The following is an 18,347-nucleotide window of genomic DNA, read 5'->3' on the forward strand; positions in this document are numbered from 1 at the left end:
AACACTATTTTTTTTTCCATTGGGGCATCCAAGCTCCGCCTACAAATGTGTTCTTTCATAGCTACTGTTGTGAGGTTAGATGAGCTTTACAGAACGCCAGTAAAAACAACATTTAACCTAATGAGAAACTGTAGAACAGACTCAGTTTATATCACAATACCTACAGTTAGAGTTTCTCATTAGGCTGAATGAATAACTGACTCTAAATGTAGGTATTGTGATATAAACTGAGTCTGTTCTACAGTTTCTCATTAGGCTGAATGAATAACCGACTCTAAATGTAGGGATTGTGATATAAACTGAGTCTGTTCTACAGTTTCTCATTAGGCTGAATGAATAACCGACTCTAAATGTAGGGATTGTGATATAAACTGAGTCTGTTCTACAGTTTCTCATTAGGCTGAATGAATAACTGACTCTAAATGTAGGTATTGTGATATAAACCGAGTCTGTTCTACAGTTTCTCATTAGGCTGAATGAATAACTGACTCTAAATGTAGGTATTGTGATATAAACTGAGTCTGTTCTACAGTTTCTCATTAGGTATAAGGGTTTTTTTTTACCAGTATTCTGAGAAGCTTATTCAGTCTCACAGCAGTAGCTATGAAGAACCACATTTACAGGTGGAGCCTGGACAGGGGAACTTTGGTCATTTCCGCTTAAACAGATCAGGCTTCAGTCAATTCCATAAATTTTGTCCAGTCAACACAGGTTAAGGTGTTTCTGCTGATAGGGAGGGACGTTCTGAATGAGTGGACAAGCAGAGGGAACTGGTGGTGTTAATGTCAGAGCTGAGGTCAGAAGGTCACAGTTCAGAGACCTGGTTGGGTTCCAGTTTGTTCGAGAGGATGGTGAGGACCTTTTCAAATTTCTCGTAGCGCTCCTTTTTTGCTACCTCTGCTCCTGTGTGGCCCCAGAACAAACGCAGAGCGAACTCCGTCCGGAAGGCCTCCAACAGCTCCGGGATCGGCTCCCACCCTGCTGCAGGTGGACATACGCAAATAACATCCTTATACTTAAAACCAGTACAATAGTACAACCAATGAACTATTTCTACCTACAACCAGTAACAACCAATAACGACCAATAACACACTACTACTTACAACCAATAACAGCCAATAGCACACTTCTACTCATGACCAATAACAATCAATAACACACATACAACCAATGATAGCCAATACCATACTTACAACCAGTAACAACCAATAGCACACTTCTACTCATGACCAACAACAGCCAATAACATATTTACAACCAAAAACAACCAATAACACACTACAACCAATAACAGCCAATAAAAATCAATAACATACATCTACTTACAACCTGTAATAAACTTCTATTTACAACCAGTAACACATTAATAAACAGATCAGTGTGTACTGCAGTGTTGCGTGTGGACTGTAGGTTGTGTGGGTCTGAGTGTGTTTAAGTATGTACACCTCAGAGCAGTGTGTGTGTGTGTGTGTGTGTGTGTGTGTGTGTGTGTGTGTGTGTGTGTACCTCAGAGCAGTGTGTGTGTTCTGCTAGCACTGGTCAGTGTGTATTGTGGTGTTGCGTGCAGACTGCAGGATGTGTGTGTGTGTGTGTATTTGTGTGTGTGTGTGTAAGCAGTGTGTGTGCGTGCTGCTGCTACTGGTCAGCGTTTATGTCAGCGTTACGTGCGGACTGCAGGATATGTGTGTGTGTGTACCTGAGAGCAGTGTGTGTGTTCTGCTGGCACTGGTCAGTGTGTATTGTGGTGTTGCATGCAGACTGCAGGATGTGTATGTGTGTGTGTATTTGTGTGTGTAAGCAGTGTGTGTGCGTGCTGCTGGTACTGGTCAGCGTTTATGGTGGCGTTGCGAGCGGACTGCAGGATGTGTGTATGTGTGTGTGCCTGAGAGGAGTGTGGGTGTGTGTGTGTGTGTGTGTGTGTGTGTGTGGGTGGGTGTGTATGTGTGTGTACCTGAGAGGAGTGTGTGTGCGTGTGTGTGGGTGTGTGTATGTGTGTGTGTGTGTGTGTGTACCTGAGAGGAGTGTGTGCGTGTGTGTGTGTGGGGGTGTGTGTGTGTGTGTGTGTGTGTACCTGAGAGCAGTGTGTGTGCGTGTGTGTGGGTGTGTGTGTGTGTGTGTGTGTACCTGAGAGGAGTGTGTGTGTGTGTGTGTGTGTGTGTGTGTGTGGGTGGGTGTGTGTGTGTGTGTACCTGAGAGCAGTGTGTGTGCGTGCTGCTGGTACTGGTCAGCGTTCATGGCGGCGCTGCGTGCGGACTGCAGGATGCTGTAGAGAAGCTGGCAGCCTCTCTCTGAGTTCTCCACTCCATCCTCACCCTCCATCAGCCTCAACATAGGGACCATGTGGGGCAGAGCCAGGGGTCCGGTCACCACCGATTCTACAGCACACAATCACACACACACACACACACACAAACAAACACACACACACACAAACAAACACACACACACACACACACCCAAACACACACACACACATTATAATCATCTTAATACATACTATTGTGTAAAACATACTACCGCTAATGCTAACATACTAGTGCTTTGTTGTGTAATAACAATAAAATCCCAGCATGCTGTAGGGCTAGCATGTGTCTTATTTTGGATATTTTGGATAATAAAAGATATTGCTAATGTACTATCAAATACTGTATTATCACTTATTGTACTATTACATACCATACAATCACATACTGTACTATCATGTACAGTACTATGGTGTACAGCACTATTACATACTGCACTATCACTTACAGTACTATCACATATTGTACTATCACTTACATTACTATCACATACTATACTATCACATACTGTACTATCATGTACAGTACTATTAAGTACTACACTATCATACACAGTACTATCACACCCTATACTACCATGTGAAGTACCATCACATAATGTGCTTTCACTTACAGTATTATCATATATAGTACAATGATGTACAGTACTATCACACACTGTACTATCACTTACAGTACTATCACATATCATACTATCACATACTGTACTAACATGTAAGTACTATTATGTACTGTACTATCATACACAGTACTATCACACCCTGTACTACCATGTGAAGTACTATCACATACAGTACTTTCACATACACTATTATCACATACAGTACTTTCATGCATAGTACTATTACATACTGTACTACAATTTACAGTACTAACACAGTACTATCACAGACTGTACTATCATGGACAGTACTAACACAGTACTATCCCAGACTGTACTATCATGGACAGTACTAACACACAGTACTATCTCAGACTGTACTATCATGTACAGTACTAACACACAGTACTATCACAGACTGTACTATCATGGACAGTACTAACACACAGTACTATCTCAGACTGTACTATCATGGACAGTACTAACACAGTACTATCCCAGACTGTACTATCATGGACAGTACTAACACAGTACTATCCCAGACTGTACTATCATGTACAGTACTAACACAGTACTATCCCAGACTGTACTATCATGGACAGTACTAACACAGTACTATCACAGACAGTACTATCATGGACAGTACTAACACACAGTACTATCACAGACTGTACTATCATGGACAGTACTAACACAGTACTATCACAGACTGTACTATCATGGACAGTACTAACACAGTACTATCACAGACAGTACTATCATGGACAGTACTAACACACAGTACTATCACAGACTGTACTATCATGTACAGTACTAACACACAGTATTTTCAGACTCTACTATCATGGGCAGTACTAACACAGTACTATTGCAGACTGCACTATCATGTACAGTAATATCACATAAAGTACTATAGCGGACTGTACTATCATGGACAGTACTAACACAGTACTATCGCAGACTGTACTATCGTGTACAGTACTAACATATGCCGTACTAACACAGACTGTACTATCACAGACTGTACTATCATGTACAGTACTAACATATACAGTACTAGCGCAAACAATACTATCACAGTCTGTACTATCATGTAGAGTACTCACACATACAGTACTATCACAGACTGTACTATCGTGTACACTACTAACACATACAGTACTAGCACGAACAGTACTATTGCAGACTGTACTATCATGTACAGTACTAACATATACAGTACTAGCATGAACAGTACTATCACAGACTGACCATCTCCCTCGTTGAGTGACTTCATGAAGGGTTTCAGAGTTTTCTCAAACATCACAGCGCTCTCAGTGTGATTCCTCCTCAACACTCGCCACGTCATCTCCAACCTCACCACCTACACACACATTACATATACAGTAAACACAGATATAACCGATATATAGCACACAAACATACAAACTCACTTATGAGGTCAATTATTTCATAAAAATAAAATCAATATTTACCCCATAATCAGCCACAAAAGGTTTGGCGTTTAAAGTTTGCTTCTTTACTTTTAGCACTGGAGCTACGTGGCTAATGTAGCTAATAAGCAATAGACATTCACACCCCACCAATGAGCATGGCATATAAGTCATAACACGCTTACCTCGAACGTGCTGAGTTGTTGAAGCTGCACTATGTAAGATGTGTTCATTAAATCTGAAGGAAGTATAATTACCTGAGGCAGCTCCAGAGCCTTCATGATGGCGGAGAAGGCGTAGAGGTCGTGGGCGGTGTCCCGCAGGGCCTGGGCCAACTGGATGACTTTATGAAGAACGGCCGCCCTCTGATTGACCGAACTAGTACAGCCCAGAACATCTACAGCTATACCTAGCGCTATGAGGTGATGTCTGAGAGAGAGAGAGAGAGAGAGAGAGAGAGAGAAATTTAAACATTAATTAAAATCAGCCGTCATACTGAAAAACCACACACTTAAAAGAAGTTTCTTTAGGGTAAGAAAACGGTTCTATATAAAACCATGACCACTTAAAGAGCGCTTTTCACGATTAAATGGTTCTTTGCATGGTGAAATGGTTCTTCAGATTGATGGAGAGTTTGCTGAAAAGGGTTCTATAGAGGACCAAAAAGGGTTCTGCTATTGTTACAAGCCTGACATCGTAACAACAGAAGAACCCTTTTTGAACCTTTTTGAACTTTTCGAGGCTAAAGATGAACAAAAAAGTAACAAAACTTCATGATGTAGCTGAACGCTGAGCATCATTTACACTGAGGTTTTGTTCAGTTTTAAAGTTCGCACTGCTCTAAACACCATTAACTCTCTACTGAAAGCATTTGGAGAGCAATTTTTGAAAAAAGGAATTAGTTCACTTCTCTTGCATAAAATTGACCTGATTGTTAAATTTATAAACATTTTAAAATAATAATGTGTGCAGGGGTCATTTTGGAGTATGATGCCTTGAGGAAACAGTGTGCGACAATGGGAAGAAATAATATAGAGCTGTGTTCTCTGAAGTGGTGATACCTGGCTTGTGACTGGCTAAATCCCTTCCACTGCCACATAGTGTTGCTTCTAGGCAACAAACATATTTTTGCAAATTCTCATAACAAAAGAGCTCTAAAAGTGTCCACTAAGCGACAGTATGACCAAATACATATTTTTTATTGACTTACTCAAACTCTTCTCTTTATTGTTGACCCTGTTAATTTAGTTAAATATGTATAACGTTATTGTAAAGTGAGGAAAATGAGTTTGTTGCCCTGAGGCAACATTGTGCAATAGAGGGTTAAGTTTAAGGGACCCTAGACCTGGATGCAGAGTGAGAGAATTTTAGGGGATGCGCTTACAGAAAAGATTTGGGTGACTATTAATGTGTAGTGTTTGTTAGCAACGTTAGCCTCCTGGCTTCAACGCTAAACTAAATAAGCAAAGTTTGGACAACATCTGATGTTTCACTGAAGCATTCCTTTATTTTAATTTGATTTCCATTGTATTAAAGTTATATATTACATGCACAAACTAGATGATCGCCGCTTTAGACCATCCTATGTACATTAGAGAAGATTAAGAATTTCAAACAAAATTGTTTTTTTGAATTTTCAAGATATTATTTGAAAAACATTCAACAATCCCCCACCTCTCCAGCAGGTCTTTTCTGAGCTGGCTCCCATGGGGCAGTGTGATGAGCTCCAGTCCAGAGTCCACTCCCATAATCCTCTTCTGCTCTGCCGTTACCCCTGTTACACGAGCCACCTGACACATAATCAGAGAGAGTATTAAAGAAGCACTGCATAAGTTTGGAGACCCCTCTGGTGTAAACATGTAACTGCAAACAACTTATAACCGACTCTAAATGTAGGTATTGTTATATAAACTGAGTCTGTTCTACAGTTTCTCATTAGGCTAAATGAATAACCGACTCTAAATGTAGGTATTGTGATATAAACCGAGTCTGTTCTACAGTTTCTCATTAGGTTGAATGAATAACTGACTCTAAATGTAGGTATTGTGATATAAACCGAGTCTGTTCTACAGTTTCTCATTAGGTTGAATGAATAACTGACTCTAAATGTAGGTATTGTGATATAAACCGAGTCTGTTCTACAGTTTCTCATTAGGCTGAATGAATAACCGACTCTAAATGTAGGTATTGTGATATAAACCGAGTCTGTTCTACAGTTTCTCATTAGGCTGAATGAATAACCGACTCTAAATGTAGGTATTGTGATATAAACCGAGTCTATTCTACAGTTTCTCATTAGGCTAAATGAATAACCGACTCTAAATGTAGGTATTGTGATATAAACCGAGTCTGTTCTACAGTTTCTCATTAGGTTGAATGAATAACTGACTCTAAATGTAGGTATTGTGATATAAACCGAGTCTGTTCTACAGTTTCTCATTAGGTTGAATGAATAACTGGCTCTAAATGTAGGTATTGTGATATAAACTGAGCTGTTGTGGATGTTACCTGACAGTCCACACTGAGCATGTGCAGTGCCGTTGCCGTGGTGTCCGTGCAGGTAAACAGCTCTTTAACTTTGTGCAGGATGCTCTGCTCCAGTGGGCGGTTGTTGTCCGGCAGCAGCAGCGACCTGAACGCATCCAGGCGAAAGCAGGAGGTGGTCTCAGTCTGCGGCCTCTCAAACGTCCAGCCTGGCTCATCCGTCTCCCCCTCCGTCCCTCCAGTCTCTTCCTCCAACACCTCTCGCTCCTCCTCGGCTTTCTGAGCCTCCAGGAAGGCGAAGCTGGTCTCAGTGAGCCGAGCTCGACTGCTCCACTTCTCCTGCGCTCGCAGGCGTGCAGCGTGGCCTTTAGGCAGCATGGAGGGTGGAACCTACAGTCAAACATCAAAGCTGAACGTTAAAGGTGAATCCTTTTATTTGTACCTGTAAAGGAAGTGGTCACTTTATTAGAAACACCTACCTTGTGCTTCTTCTCACTGGCCACTTTATTAGAAACACCTACCTTGTACTTCCTCTCACTGGCCACATTATTAGAAACACCTACCTTGTGCTTCCACTAACAGGAAACTTTATTAGAAACATCTACTTTGTGCTTCCACTAACTGGCCACTTTATTAGAAACACCTACCATGCGCTTCCACTCACTGGCCACTTTATTAGAAACATCTGCCTTGTACTTCCACTCACTGGCCACTTTATTAGAGACACCTACCTTGTGCTGAAACAAACTGGCCACTATATTAGAAACACCTACCTTGTGCTTCCACTCAGCTGCCATTTTTTTTAGAAACACCTATTATAGCACATTCATTCTAAAGAACGCTTAAAGAACACAAAGAACTAAACGCCAAAGATCTGTCAAAGAACCCAACTGTATAAGCTGACACTTTAACACACATTTATATCCTCTGTGCTCTCACCTGTGGCACTAGCTCATCGTAGTGGGAGGCGGGGTCAACCTCTATCCTCGGGGTGGTGGGTGGTATCCCTGGAAACAGGGTGGACACTCTGAGAGGTTTGGGAGGGGCCCGAGAGTGCAGCTGTCCGTCGGAGCCTCGCAGGGTGGAGCCACCGGCTGGTGATTGGCAGAAACGAGATGAGCGAATGGAGCCTGGGCTGAGTAAAGGGTCACTTCCTGTCCGGTACATCGGAGACATGGGGGCAGAGCTAGAGTCCTGAGACGGAGAACTCTGAGGTACACCTGAAATAGGATTAAAGAGAATTAAACACACACATACACAGCAGCAATAAGTTTGGAAGGACCAGATTTTTGAGAGCACTGTTCAAAAGTGTGAAATCCTTATTCAAAAGTTTGGAATCACTGTTCAGAAATCTGGAGTAACTTAAAAAGTTTTAATGAATATTGAAAAGATTTGAATTTAATGTTCAAAGTTTGAAATCACAGTTGAAAACCACAAATGTGTCTGTATGTCTGATTGGGTGTGTCAATGTAACACTGTCATTTAGAAAATTCAGATAAAAGTTTGGAAACATGGTTCAAAATTTGGGAATTATTCTTCAAATGTTTTGAAAAATGGTTCAGAGTTTGTGAATCACGGTTTCAAATCACAGTTCAAAAGCACACAGGTGTCCATGTGTGCTGGGGTGTGTCACTGCCGCACTATCAGAGCAGTATGTGTGTGTGTGTGTGTGTGTGTGTGTGTGTGACAGTGTGTGTGTGAGTGTGTGTGTGTGAGTACCTGTGCGGAGGTTGCTGTCTGATTGGGCTGATTGTAGTGATGGTCTCCCCACCGTCTCCAGATTAGCAGGCTGACTGCCACTCCTACACACAAACACACACACACACACACGCACACACACACACAAACACACACACACACACACACACACAAACACACACACACACACACACACACACACACACACAAACACACACACACACACACACACACACACACACACACACACAGTGAGGAACATGAGATGACTATATATGTGTATCAAATAAGAACAAAACGTGCAAAAGAATAGCTTATATTGTAAACCTGTGTATTTGCAGGCATGAACAACTAACTCTGTTTCTGCAGTTGCACAGGTCTCCGTCAACGCAAAGTAATTTCATGCTTTTGTTCTCAAGTAAAATTACAGACAGAGAAAACTACTTTTACTCAAGTAATATTTTACCGTGAGTATTTATACTTTCATTCAAGGTCAGGCTTTTTGTAAGGGAATGTGTAGATTTACACACAGGGGATTTGGAAAAAAAAATTGGAATCACTGTTTTGAATTACATTTTGAATTACAGTGCGAAGATTTGGAATCACTGTGCAAAAATTTGGAATCACTGGTCAAAAATCTGGAATCACTTAAAAATTTGGAATCACTGTTCAAAAATTTGGAATCACTGTTAAAAATTTGGAATCACGGTTCAAACATTTGGAATCACTGTTAAACATTTTGAATCACAGTGCAAACATTTGGAAACACTTCAAAAATTTGAAGTCACTTAAAACATTTGGAACCACTGTTCAAAAATTTGGAATCACTGTTCAAAAGTTTGGAATAACTTCAACAAATTTAAGACACTTTTCAAAGGTTTGAAGTCACTGTTCAAATATTTGGAATCACTGTGCAAAAATTTGGAATCTGTTCAAAAATTTGGAATCACTGTGCAAAAATTTGGAATCACTGTTCAAAAGTTGGAATCACAGTGCAAAAAATTGGACTCAGAGTGCAAAAAACTGGACTCACTGTTCAAAAATTTGGAATTCACTGTTCAAAATTTTGGAATCACTTAAAAAATGTGGAATCACTGTTCAAACAATTGACGTCACTGTTCAAAAATTTGAAATCACTTTGGAGTGACTTTTTTAAAAGTTTGCAGTCACTGTTCATATATCTGGAATAACCGTCCAAAGTAGTTTTAAATGTACCTGAGCAGGTTGTTGGTGACCTGCAGTGTGTCCATGTGAGTGGAGCTTAAGCTCCGCCTCTTGTTCTTTTCTACTTTTGACTTCGCCGCCTGGCGCTCACTGATGACCCGTAGAGGAAGGGAGCGTGTGATTGGGTGAAAGATAATAGCTCCGGAAGACTGCGATACAGGCCGCCGCCCACCAACGTGGAAACGCACCAAAGCAGGAATATTATCGAACTGGTCATTCTCAAACTGAAAGAGCGCCCTCGAGTAGCCCTGCACACAAACACAAGGGAAAATGTCCTTTTAAGCGGACATTTATTTTACTATGAAAATATTTACATTATTATACAACAAGCAAAAATATAGAAACAAGCAGTGATTTATTTGTCACCATAACAATTTAGAATTACAAAAAATGGTGGGAGTTGGGAGGCTAATGTAAGCTAACAGGTAAGGGCAGTGTAAACAGGTAAAGAATGAAACCTAATATATAACAATACACACTAAAAACATGATTGTGGAACATCTTATGACCAGTGTATTAAGTGATTAAATATACATTACATACATTTACTTGTGGTTTTGAGCATTTTTTTCAAACAACTTAAGTTGCACAGATTTAAGCATAACTTATAACTGTTATTACACTTAGAATGTATTGTAAATATACTACTGGATGTTCTGAAAAACTCCAGCGCTACTTATTGTGTTATACTGCAACTAAAATGCATGGAAATGCATTTTAAATTAGATTTTAATTACACTAAATACATTTAGATACATTCAATAAATAAAACGTTAAATGTACTTTTAAGTATATACTTAAGTATATTGCTAGGAATAACTAAAAGCAACTTATTTGTACTTAAGTTATATTTAAGTAATGTTGAAATGTATCTTCTATGCCTACAAGTGCTTTTCTAAATATGAACTGGAACAACTTATGTTACAATGAAGTTAACTTAAGAAATTGTTAAGACACAAAATATATGTAAAATGTAAACTCTTGGGTGTACTGATTCCCATATTTCATTGCTAGTTAGGTTACATTGCAACTGAGATGCAACAAAATGTGCTCAAACATACTTAAAAGGACTTTGCTTCAGTACAGTTTAAAATGTATTCCATAGAAATATACCACTGAAAAATATAATAGAGTATATTTTACATGTATTTCCATAAACGTCCTGAAATAAAAGAAATATTTATGTACTCCCTATATACTTAAGTATACTATCGATGTACTTAAATTTACAACCTTTTTACAAGTTATAGTTCCTTAAACCAGTGGTTGATAACAGTGGGACAAGCATTTTTTTTCCATTTATAAAGTAACACAGTTTGTTACGCCGTTTCTGATTTTCATCACTGACGTCCAGTGAGAGCAACAGTAGTTGCACGTTCCAACCAATGAGTGTATATATCATATACATCATATATACAGTCAACAGGTATTTATCTATATATCTATCTATATCTAACTATCTAACTATATATATATATATATATATATATAATTTATATATAAGCAATTTTGGAGCTTTTCTATTGGTCCAATCATCATGAGATTTTCACATAATGTAAAGGACAGCTGAGCTCAAATGTATAAACAAATTCACAGCATGACAGTAGCTGGAAATAACTTTGTTTTCATCAAGAGCCATCAATGGAACGTCTAAGGAGTTAAAAACTGTATTTGAACAAGGGGATGCTGAGTCATAGCAACTGGCACTGCAGTTGGGTTTCAGTCTGGAACCACGGCTGGTTCAAATGGTCAAACTAGCAAAATATGTTACATAAAAAAAGCGCATTTAATAATTTACTCAATTCACACATCATTTAGCAGCTGAATCACTTTGACTGAATCAACATGCACAGTTGTCTGCACCTTTCAGTGCAGTCAGCTAATAATCACCTAACACTGATACACAAAAGTTAGCAAGGTTAGCTGCGGATGATGTCTTGTTGCTAACACTTTTTTTGAAGGCTACACAGAGGCAACGCATGTGTAAGCATGCCGACGACTGGTTTTGGGGTCAGTGCGTGCCTTCACTCGCACTGTTTTGACTTAAAATGAAAGACAGAAAATGATTAGGATGGGAGATTTTACAGAAAGGACATTCTCAAAAATCATTCTCAACTCAGTTACATAATCATTGACGATTTCCTAAAGTTAACCCCAAGAGAGCAATAGCTCAGAAAACATGAAACAACTGAGGCTGTTTATGGTAACAACTTAAATGTGGTAGTTTTAAAATCTATTTTTTCCCTTTTGTTTTTTTTTGTTTATTATTCTTTCCACTGGGATGTTCAGAGGTATTTGCACTTGTAGAGTCGCCTAAACAAAAAAGTTAAAGAAATGCTCCATTCAAAGGGTAAAAAAATGTTTAAAAGTAACATGCAATGAAAATAGCAATTTAGTATGTCAAATAATCATATTTCATTATAAACTTCTGTTTAATTTTCATCATGTTCCTGTGTTTCAGAATGACAGTAAAACTGTGATTTGTACCAGGTTAATATAGTGTGTAAATGTCAAACTGTAACACTCCTGCTTTATAAACATATGGAGTCACAGCTTCAGTGTAAGCCCAGTAATCTTGGACTCCAAACATGTTTCAGCTGGTTGAATACATTTGGTTTAAAGGGTAAAACTGTAAATTTAGTTTATGCCCTCAACTATTTCTATAAACACAAGTGTTGAGGCAGGTTCAAAGCCTGCTGGATGATAAGTCACTGGCCCACACAGACTTTTAAGCCTCAATATCTGTATGACTGCGTTTGGAGATTCATATCAGCTCCTACAGTCATAACACACACCACCAAATGTTCCTTGATTTCACTGTACAGCTGAATATAAACAAGATCACAATAAACTTCTTCTGGACTCCTGACTCTCCTGACTTCTCTCCTGATCTCAGCATGTTAAGGTTTCTACACAGTGTTGGGAGTGAGCTTCACTTTAACATAACACTTTATCAACTCAGACCTGTTACAGTCAGTTCTCTCTGACTCACGCTGCTAAACCACCATGAAGCCTGTCAGCAGAACTACTGTGGGAACATTTTTGGCAGGTCCTGACTAGCATGAGTGCCGACAGCAAACATCACATATCTGAGCTTTTCTACAAGTCAGAGAGGTTAGCAGATTGGTACTCACTCACACACTCAAGACCAAGTCACACTGACCCTGCCTTCTTTATCAGACACCATCATGCTTCACCAAACACCAACATTCTTCACCAAACACCAACATTCTCCACGAAAAACATTCATTCTTCATGAAACACCAACATTCTCCGTCAAACACCAACATTCTCCACAAACATCAACATTCTCCAACAAGCACCAACATTCTCCATCAAACACCAACATTCTCCAACAAGCACCAACATTCTCCATCTAACACCAACATTCTCCAACAAGCACCAACATTCTCCATCTAACACCAACATTCTCCATCAAACACCAACATTCTCTAGCAAACATCAACATTCTCCATCAAACACCAACATTCTCCATCAAACACCAACATTCTCCATCAAACACCAACATTCTCTAGCAAACATCAACATTCTCCATCTAACACCAACATTCTCCATCTAACACCAACATTCTCCATCAAACACCAACATTCTCCATCTAACACCGACATTCTCCAACAAACACAAACATTCTCCATCAAACACCAACATTCTCCATCTAACACCAACATTCTCCATCTAACACCAACATTCTCCACAAACATCAACATTCTCCATCAAACACCAACATTCTCCATCAAACACCAACATTCTCCACAAACACCAACATTCTCCATCAAACACCAACATTCTCCATCAAACACCAACATTCTCCACAACACCAACATTCTCCATCAAACACCAACATTCTCCATCAAACACCAACATTCTCCATCAAACACCAACATTCTCTAGCAAACACCAACATTCTCCATCAAACACCAACATTCTCCATCAAACACCAACATTCTCCATCAAACACCAACATTCTCCACAAACATCAACATTCTCCATCAAACACCAACATTCTCCATCAAACACCAACATTCTCTAGCAAACACCAACATTCTTCATCAAACACTCATGTTCTCCATTGAACACCAACATTCTCTAGCAAACACAGTCATTTGCCAGCAAACACCAACATTGTCCAGCAAACACATTCATTCCCCATCAAACACCAACATTCTCCAGCAAACACATTCATTCTCCAACAAACACCAACATTCTCCAACAAACACATTCATTCTCCAGTAAACACTAACATTCTGTAACAAACACATTCATTCTTCATCAAACACCAACATTCTCCAGCAAACACTGTATGTATAAACAAATTCACAGCATGACAGTAGCTGGAAATAACTTTGTTTTCATCAAGAGCCATCAATGGAACATCTAAGGAGTTAAAAACTGTATTTGAACACGGGGATGCTGAGTCATAGCAACTGCGCACTGCAGTTGGGTTTCAGTCTGGAACCAAAGGCTGGTTCAAATGGTCAAATAGCAAATATGTTATGTAAAAAGAGCATTAATAATTTACTAATTTCACACATCATTTCGCAGCTGAATCACTTTGACTGAACAACATGCACAGTTGTTTGCACCTTTCAGTGCAGTCAGCTAATAATCACCTAACACTGATACACAAAACATTCTCCAACAAACACATTCATTCTCCAGCAAACACCAACATTGTCCAGCAAGCACATTCATTCTCCATCAAATACCAACATTATAAACCAAATCATTCTCCATCAAACACCATCATTTTCTGTTAATCTCCAAAACTCTCCACTGTACATCACCTTTTCCACCAAACACAAAATTCTCAGAAAAATACCTTTATTCTCCAGCAATCACTATCATTATCCACCAAACTCAAAATCTCCAAAAAATCCCAAATGTTTCACCTAAAATTAACATTCTAACTTAGATTAAAAAAAATTCTAGAAGAACTTTTTCTTTGTGGTTGTAGAAGAACTGACAGGCCAAATGAATCAGTGTGAATGGGAGGCCAAACATTCTAGATGTTCCAAACAGCCACTCACTGGTAAACACCATCCAGTGTTTGAGTGTTTTGGTGTTTGTTAGAGAAGGCTGGGTCAGTGCGCTCTGGGCTTTACTACAGGAGAAAAACAGCTCACCACTCCCTCGGACGCTTCACCAGTGTTTCCTAACTCTCCTGGCTGACCACAGCATTGCACTTTACTTCCTCTGCCCTAACACACCTGATGAAACATATCATGGGCAGGATGACTAACGGACGAGTCAGGAGAGGAGCGTCAGAGACAAGCGCACCTGTTTGGGCCGGAGGACGATGCGGATGATTTTAAAGTGCATGGGCTGTTCTTTCCACATGCAGCTCAGGACGTAATCCCCACTGCTGGTGGTGGAGTCCCTGACCAGGAAATCACCGTCCCTCTGCAGGAGCTCCTCTGCACCCTACGTGATACAGTACGAAGACATATTATACACACATAACATACAAAATATACAATGCAATGTATCTTATCACTACATGACATACAAACCTCTCTCTGAAGCTGGCCGTGGTACCACGCATGACTCCTGATATCTTCAGTACTGAGTTTAAGCTCCTCCTCCAGCTCCTTCTTCAGAGAGTCCATCTCCCTACGACCCGAAAACACCTACACGAGGTAACATTTAAATTCAACCCGACAGTACAGAGTTTCAACAAGGCTCCAACACAGTAGAACTGATTCTAGATCCGTGTTTTAATGGCTCAGAACTACCGACACTATGTTCCTATAATGTCTCAATGCAACCGTCTAAGCGTTGGTCCTGTCATCAGGAGATCATGAATTCAATAACTGGTGATGCTACAGCCATCCATGTCTGGGAGTCCAGGAGAGCACAGTTGTCCTCGCTCTCTGGGTGGGTAGGATGCCCATCACTCAGTGCGATGCTAATCAGTGCAGGCTTCTGTTAGCTGATGTAACAGATCTGGCGGTTAGTGTTCTTCTCCGAGCACGTTCAGCTGTCCAGCTGTGCAGCAGTTTGAAAATATGTGGTGGAGCTTCACAGGTCTCGGAGGAAGCCTGTGTTTTCCTTAACCCTCCTAGTGCTGGTGGTATCGTGTGATTGGGGGACCTAACTAGTGGGTGGAATTGGATACGACTAAAATGGGGGAGAAAATCCCTCCAAAAAATGCAATATTGCATATCAGTACTACCAAACTCCTAGTTTTGATCATTGACGGTAAACGAGAGATGCTCATGATAAGATGTTTTTTTTTTGAGGGGCATATTGGCCATAGTGTTTCATACACTGTTTTAAACATTACTCATTTTTTTAAATCGCTGTTGTTGGATGAAAACCTTGCATCTCCAAAATGGTAACTTTACAGGAGAAGGAAAAAACCTACTTTACTTTTAATGTAAGTCAATGGAACCAGACTTTTTTCCAAGTCATTTTGGGCCGTTTCTTTTAGTCCATTCATCATGAAATTTACATACAATGTAAAGAGCAACAGGTATTTTCACATTAAGTCAAAAACTGAAAATCGTCAAAATGGAGATACGAGGTTTTTCTTCCGACAACAGCGATATGTATGTTTTTAATACCCTATCAAAATTGTTACACCCTTACTACACACTGCCTTAGTAACATTTAAGCAGTGTAGAAATGACATTATGTCCATATCTTAATGGCCCAAAAACACCTGAACAAAATTTTTGGCAAAATGCAGATTACTTACAAACAGTGTATGCACACAATGCAATGTTTGAAAAATGTAACATCATGGTATTTAAGATATTGACACCTTGGTAACACTTTCTATGAAAGTCACCTTTGTAAGCATCTATAAACACATTCATAACATGTTATAATGCATTCATAAGACATTATAAACATGGCTATAAATATTTATAAAAATGCATTATACGTTATAGCCATGTTTATTATGCATTATGAATTGTTAACATAATACATTATAAGTACTGTTCATAACAAATGATAAGAGTTCGTAAGTCGTATTTGTCCGCTCTAAGTAAAGTGAAGCGTACTGTACTAAAGCCTCCTCCAGTGTTCAGAGTGAGGCTTCAAGTTGAAGTATTTACTGAAGGATTTACTGAAACACTAAAACATTCACAGTAAAGCACATTACAGGCTTCAAATGTCAGAGTTTAAACTAGAGCTGCCATCAGTGTTTTACCCAATGTGGGAAAGGTAATGTACACCACCGTTAGCTTGGTATTTGTCTTTCTTTACGCTCTCCAAGCTGGGACTGACTTCTTTGGCACTGACATTATAACATGTTATTAACACTATTTATAATGCATTATATTAACAATTCATAATGTATAATAAACATGGCTATAAAGTGTAATTCAGTGTAATTCTTTTTTATAAATATTTATAACCATGTTTATAATGCCTTTTGAATACATTATAACATGTTATAAATGTGTTTATAGATGCGTACAAAGGTGACATTCATAGAAAGTGTTACCAACACCTTCTTTGATTAGTGCAGAGTACAGAAATGAACAGAAATTACACTGTGAATGCATGTTTCTTCCTTAGTGGTGATCACCGTGAATAAAGTGAATGAACAGAAACCACATTAAACATTAAAATGTGTTTTCTGTAGAGAATGTGTTTACATTTATTTTCAATTAGGAAAACGTGTAATCTGACGGGAGGTATTTCAACTTTTGGCATACAACTGTATTCAGTGGTATTACCCATATATGTATTTACTGATGATGTTTAAGGAATGAGATTAGTGTTCAGTGTATGTATAGAGTAGTTTTAGGAAACGTCCTGATTCTACTTTTATTGGTCAACATTACACTGGACACCTGAAACTCACCTGACTGATGAAGCCTCCAACACTCTTCCTCTTGCTGAAAAACACACAGAAATGTCCGTCAACAACATTGTTCAGTATATTTAGTATTCAGTATATTTAAAGTGTATCTTTTTATAAAATGTATAAGTAAAGGACAATGACTACTATAAGATGTTTATTACATGTTTATATTATACTAGTATACATTAATGTTTCTCATATCCAAAGACTTTGTTTAAAATGTAAGCATCTTGAAATCTTTAATGCTTTTTATGTAAACCAATGAAAGATTAATTAACTTAATTATGATGAATTAACTTAATTAGAGTACATCTATTGAAAAGCTGCTCACACAACAGCTGCTTCAAAATCTGTGCTGGAAGTATCTGTTCAGTGGATTTTCTTGCCATTATCATCTCCTCTGATACTGTAATATGAACATTTTACATGATCAAAATATCTACTAGTTTATTATAGCAGGATATAATGTGATTGTTATTATTGTTTATGCTACTATAACTTCTGGGCTACATCGTCACTGTCAAGCAAAGACCTTGTATCTCAATTAAAAAAATCTTGTTACATTGAATTTCATTACATATATATATATATATATATATATATATATATATATATATATATATATATATATATGCCTTAGTTTCAGTGTAAATTAATGTAAAGAGATTTCATCTTAATTGGTTCATTTGTCATGAAATTCCAAAATTCCGCAAATGCAAATGTCAAAAAATGGAAAAAAAACAGATAATGGAGATATAAGGTTGC

General features: G+C 38.8%; 1 protein-coding gene across 3 annotated transcripts in view; it reads right to left on the reverse strand.

The window, feature by feature from the left end:
- Nucleotides 1-484: 484 nt before the first annotated feature.
- sh2d3a (SH2 domain containing 3A) overlaps nt 485-18,347 on the reverse strand; it is a 31,008-nt gene continuing 13,145 nt past the window's right edge. For 2 of the 3 annotated variants that reach the window (XM_036557664.1, XM_036557666.1), the window contains 12 exons: nt 17,583-17,616; nt 15,277-15,393; nt 15,044-15,187; nt 9,737-9,993; nt 8,543-8,625; nt 7,763-8,043; nt 6,848-7,213; nt 6,014-6,129; nt 4,597-4,768; nt 4,158-4,269; nt 2,192-2,377; nt 485-981 (listed from right to left, as the gene is read on the reverse strand). In XM_036557664.1, coding sequence (XP_036413557.1) covers nt 806-981; nt 2,192-2,377; nt 4,158-4,269; nt 4,597-4,768; nt 6,014-6,129; nt 6,848-7,213; nt 7,763-8,043; nt 8,543-8,625; nt 9,737-9,993; nt 15,044-15,187; nt 15,277-15,393; nt 17,583-17,616 — 2,044 coding nt within the window. In that variant the 3' untranslated portion in view covers nt 485-805. The remainder of the gene's footprint in view (nt 982-2,191; nt 2,378-4,157; nt 4,270-4,596; nt 4,769-6,013; nt 6,130-6,847; nt 7,214-7,762; nt 8,044-8,542; nt 8,626-9,736; nt 9,994-15,043; nt 15,188-15,276; nt 15,394-17,582; nt 17,617-18,347) is intronic. The other variant, XM_036557665.1, reaches the window with a different exon arrangement.

The sequence above is a fragment of the Colossoma macropomum genome, unplaced genomic scaffold, assembly GCF_904425465.1.
Source record: "Colossoma macropomum unplaced genomic scaffold, Colossoma_macropomum, whole genome shotgun sequence".
NCBI classification, from domain to species: Eukaryota; Metazoa; Chordata; class Actinopteri; order Characiformes; family Serrasalmidae; genus Colossoma; species Colossoma macropomum.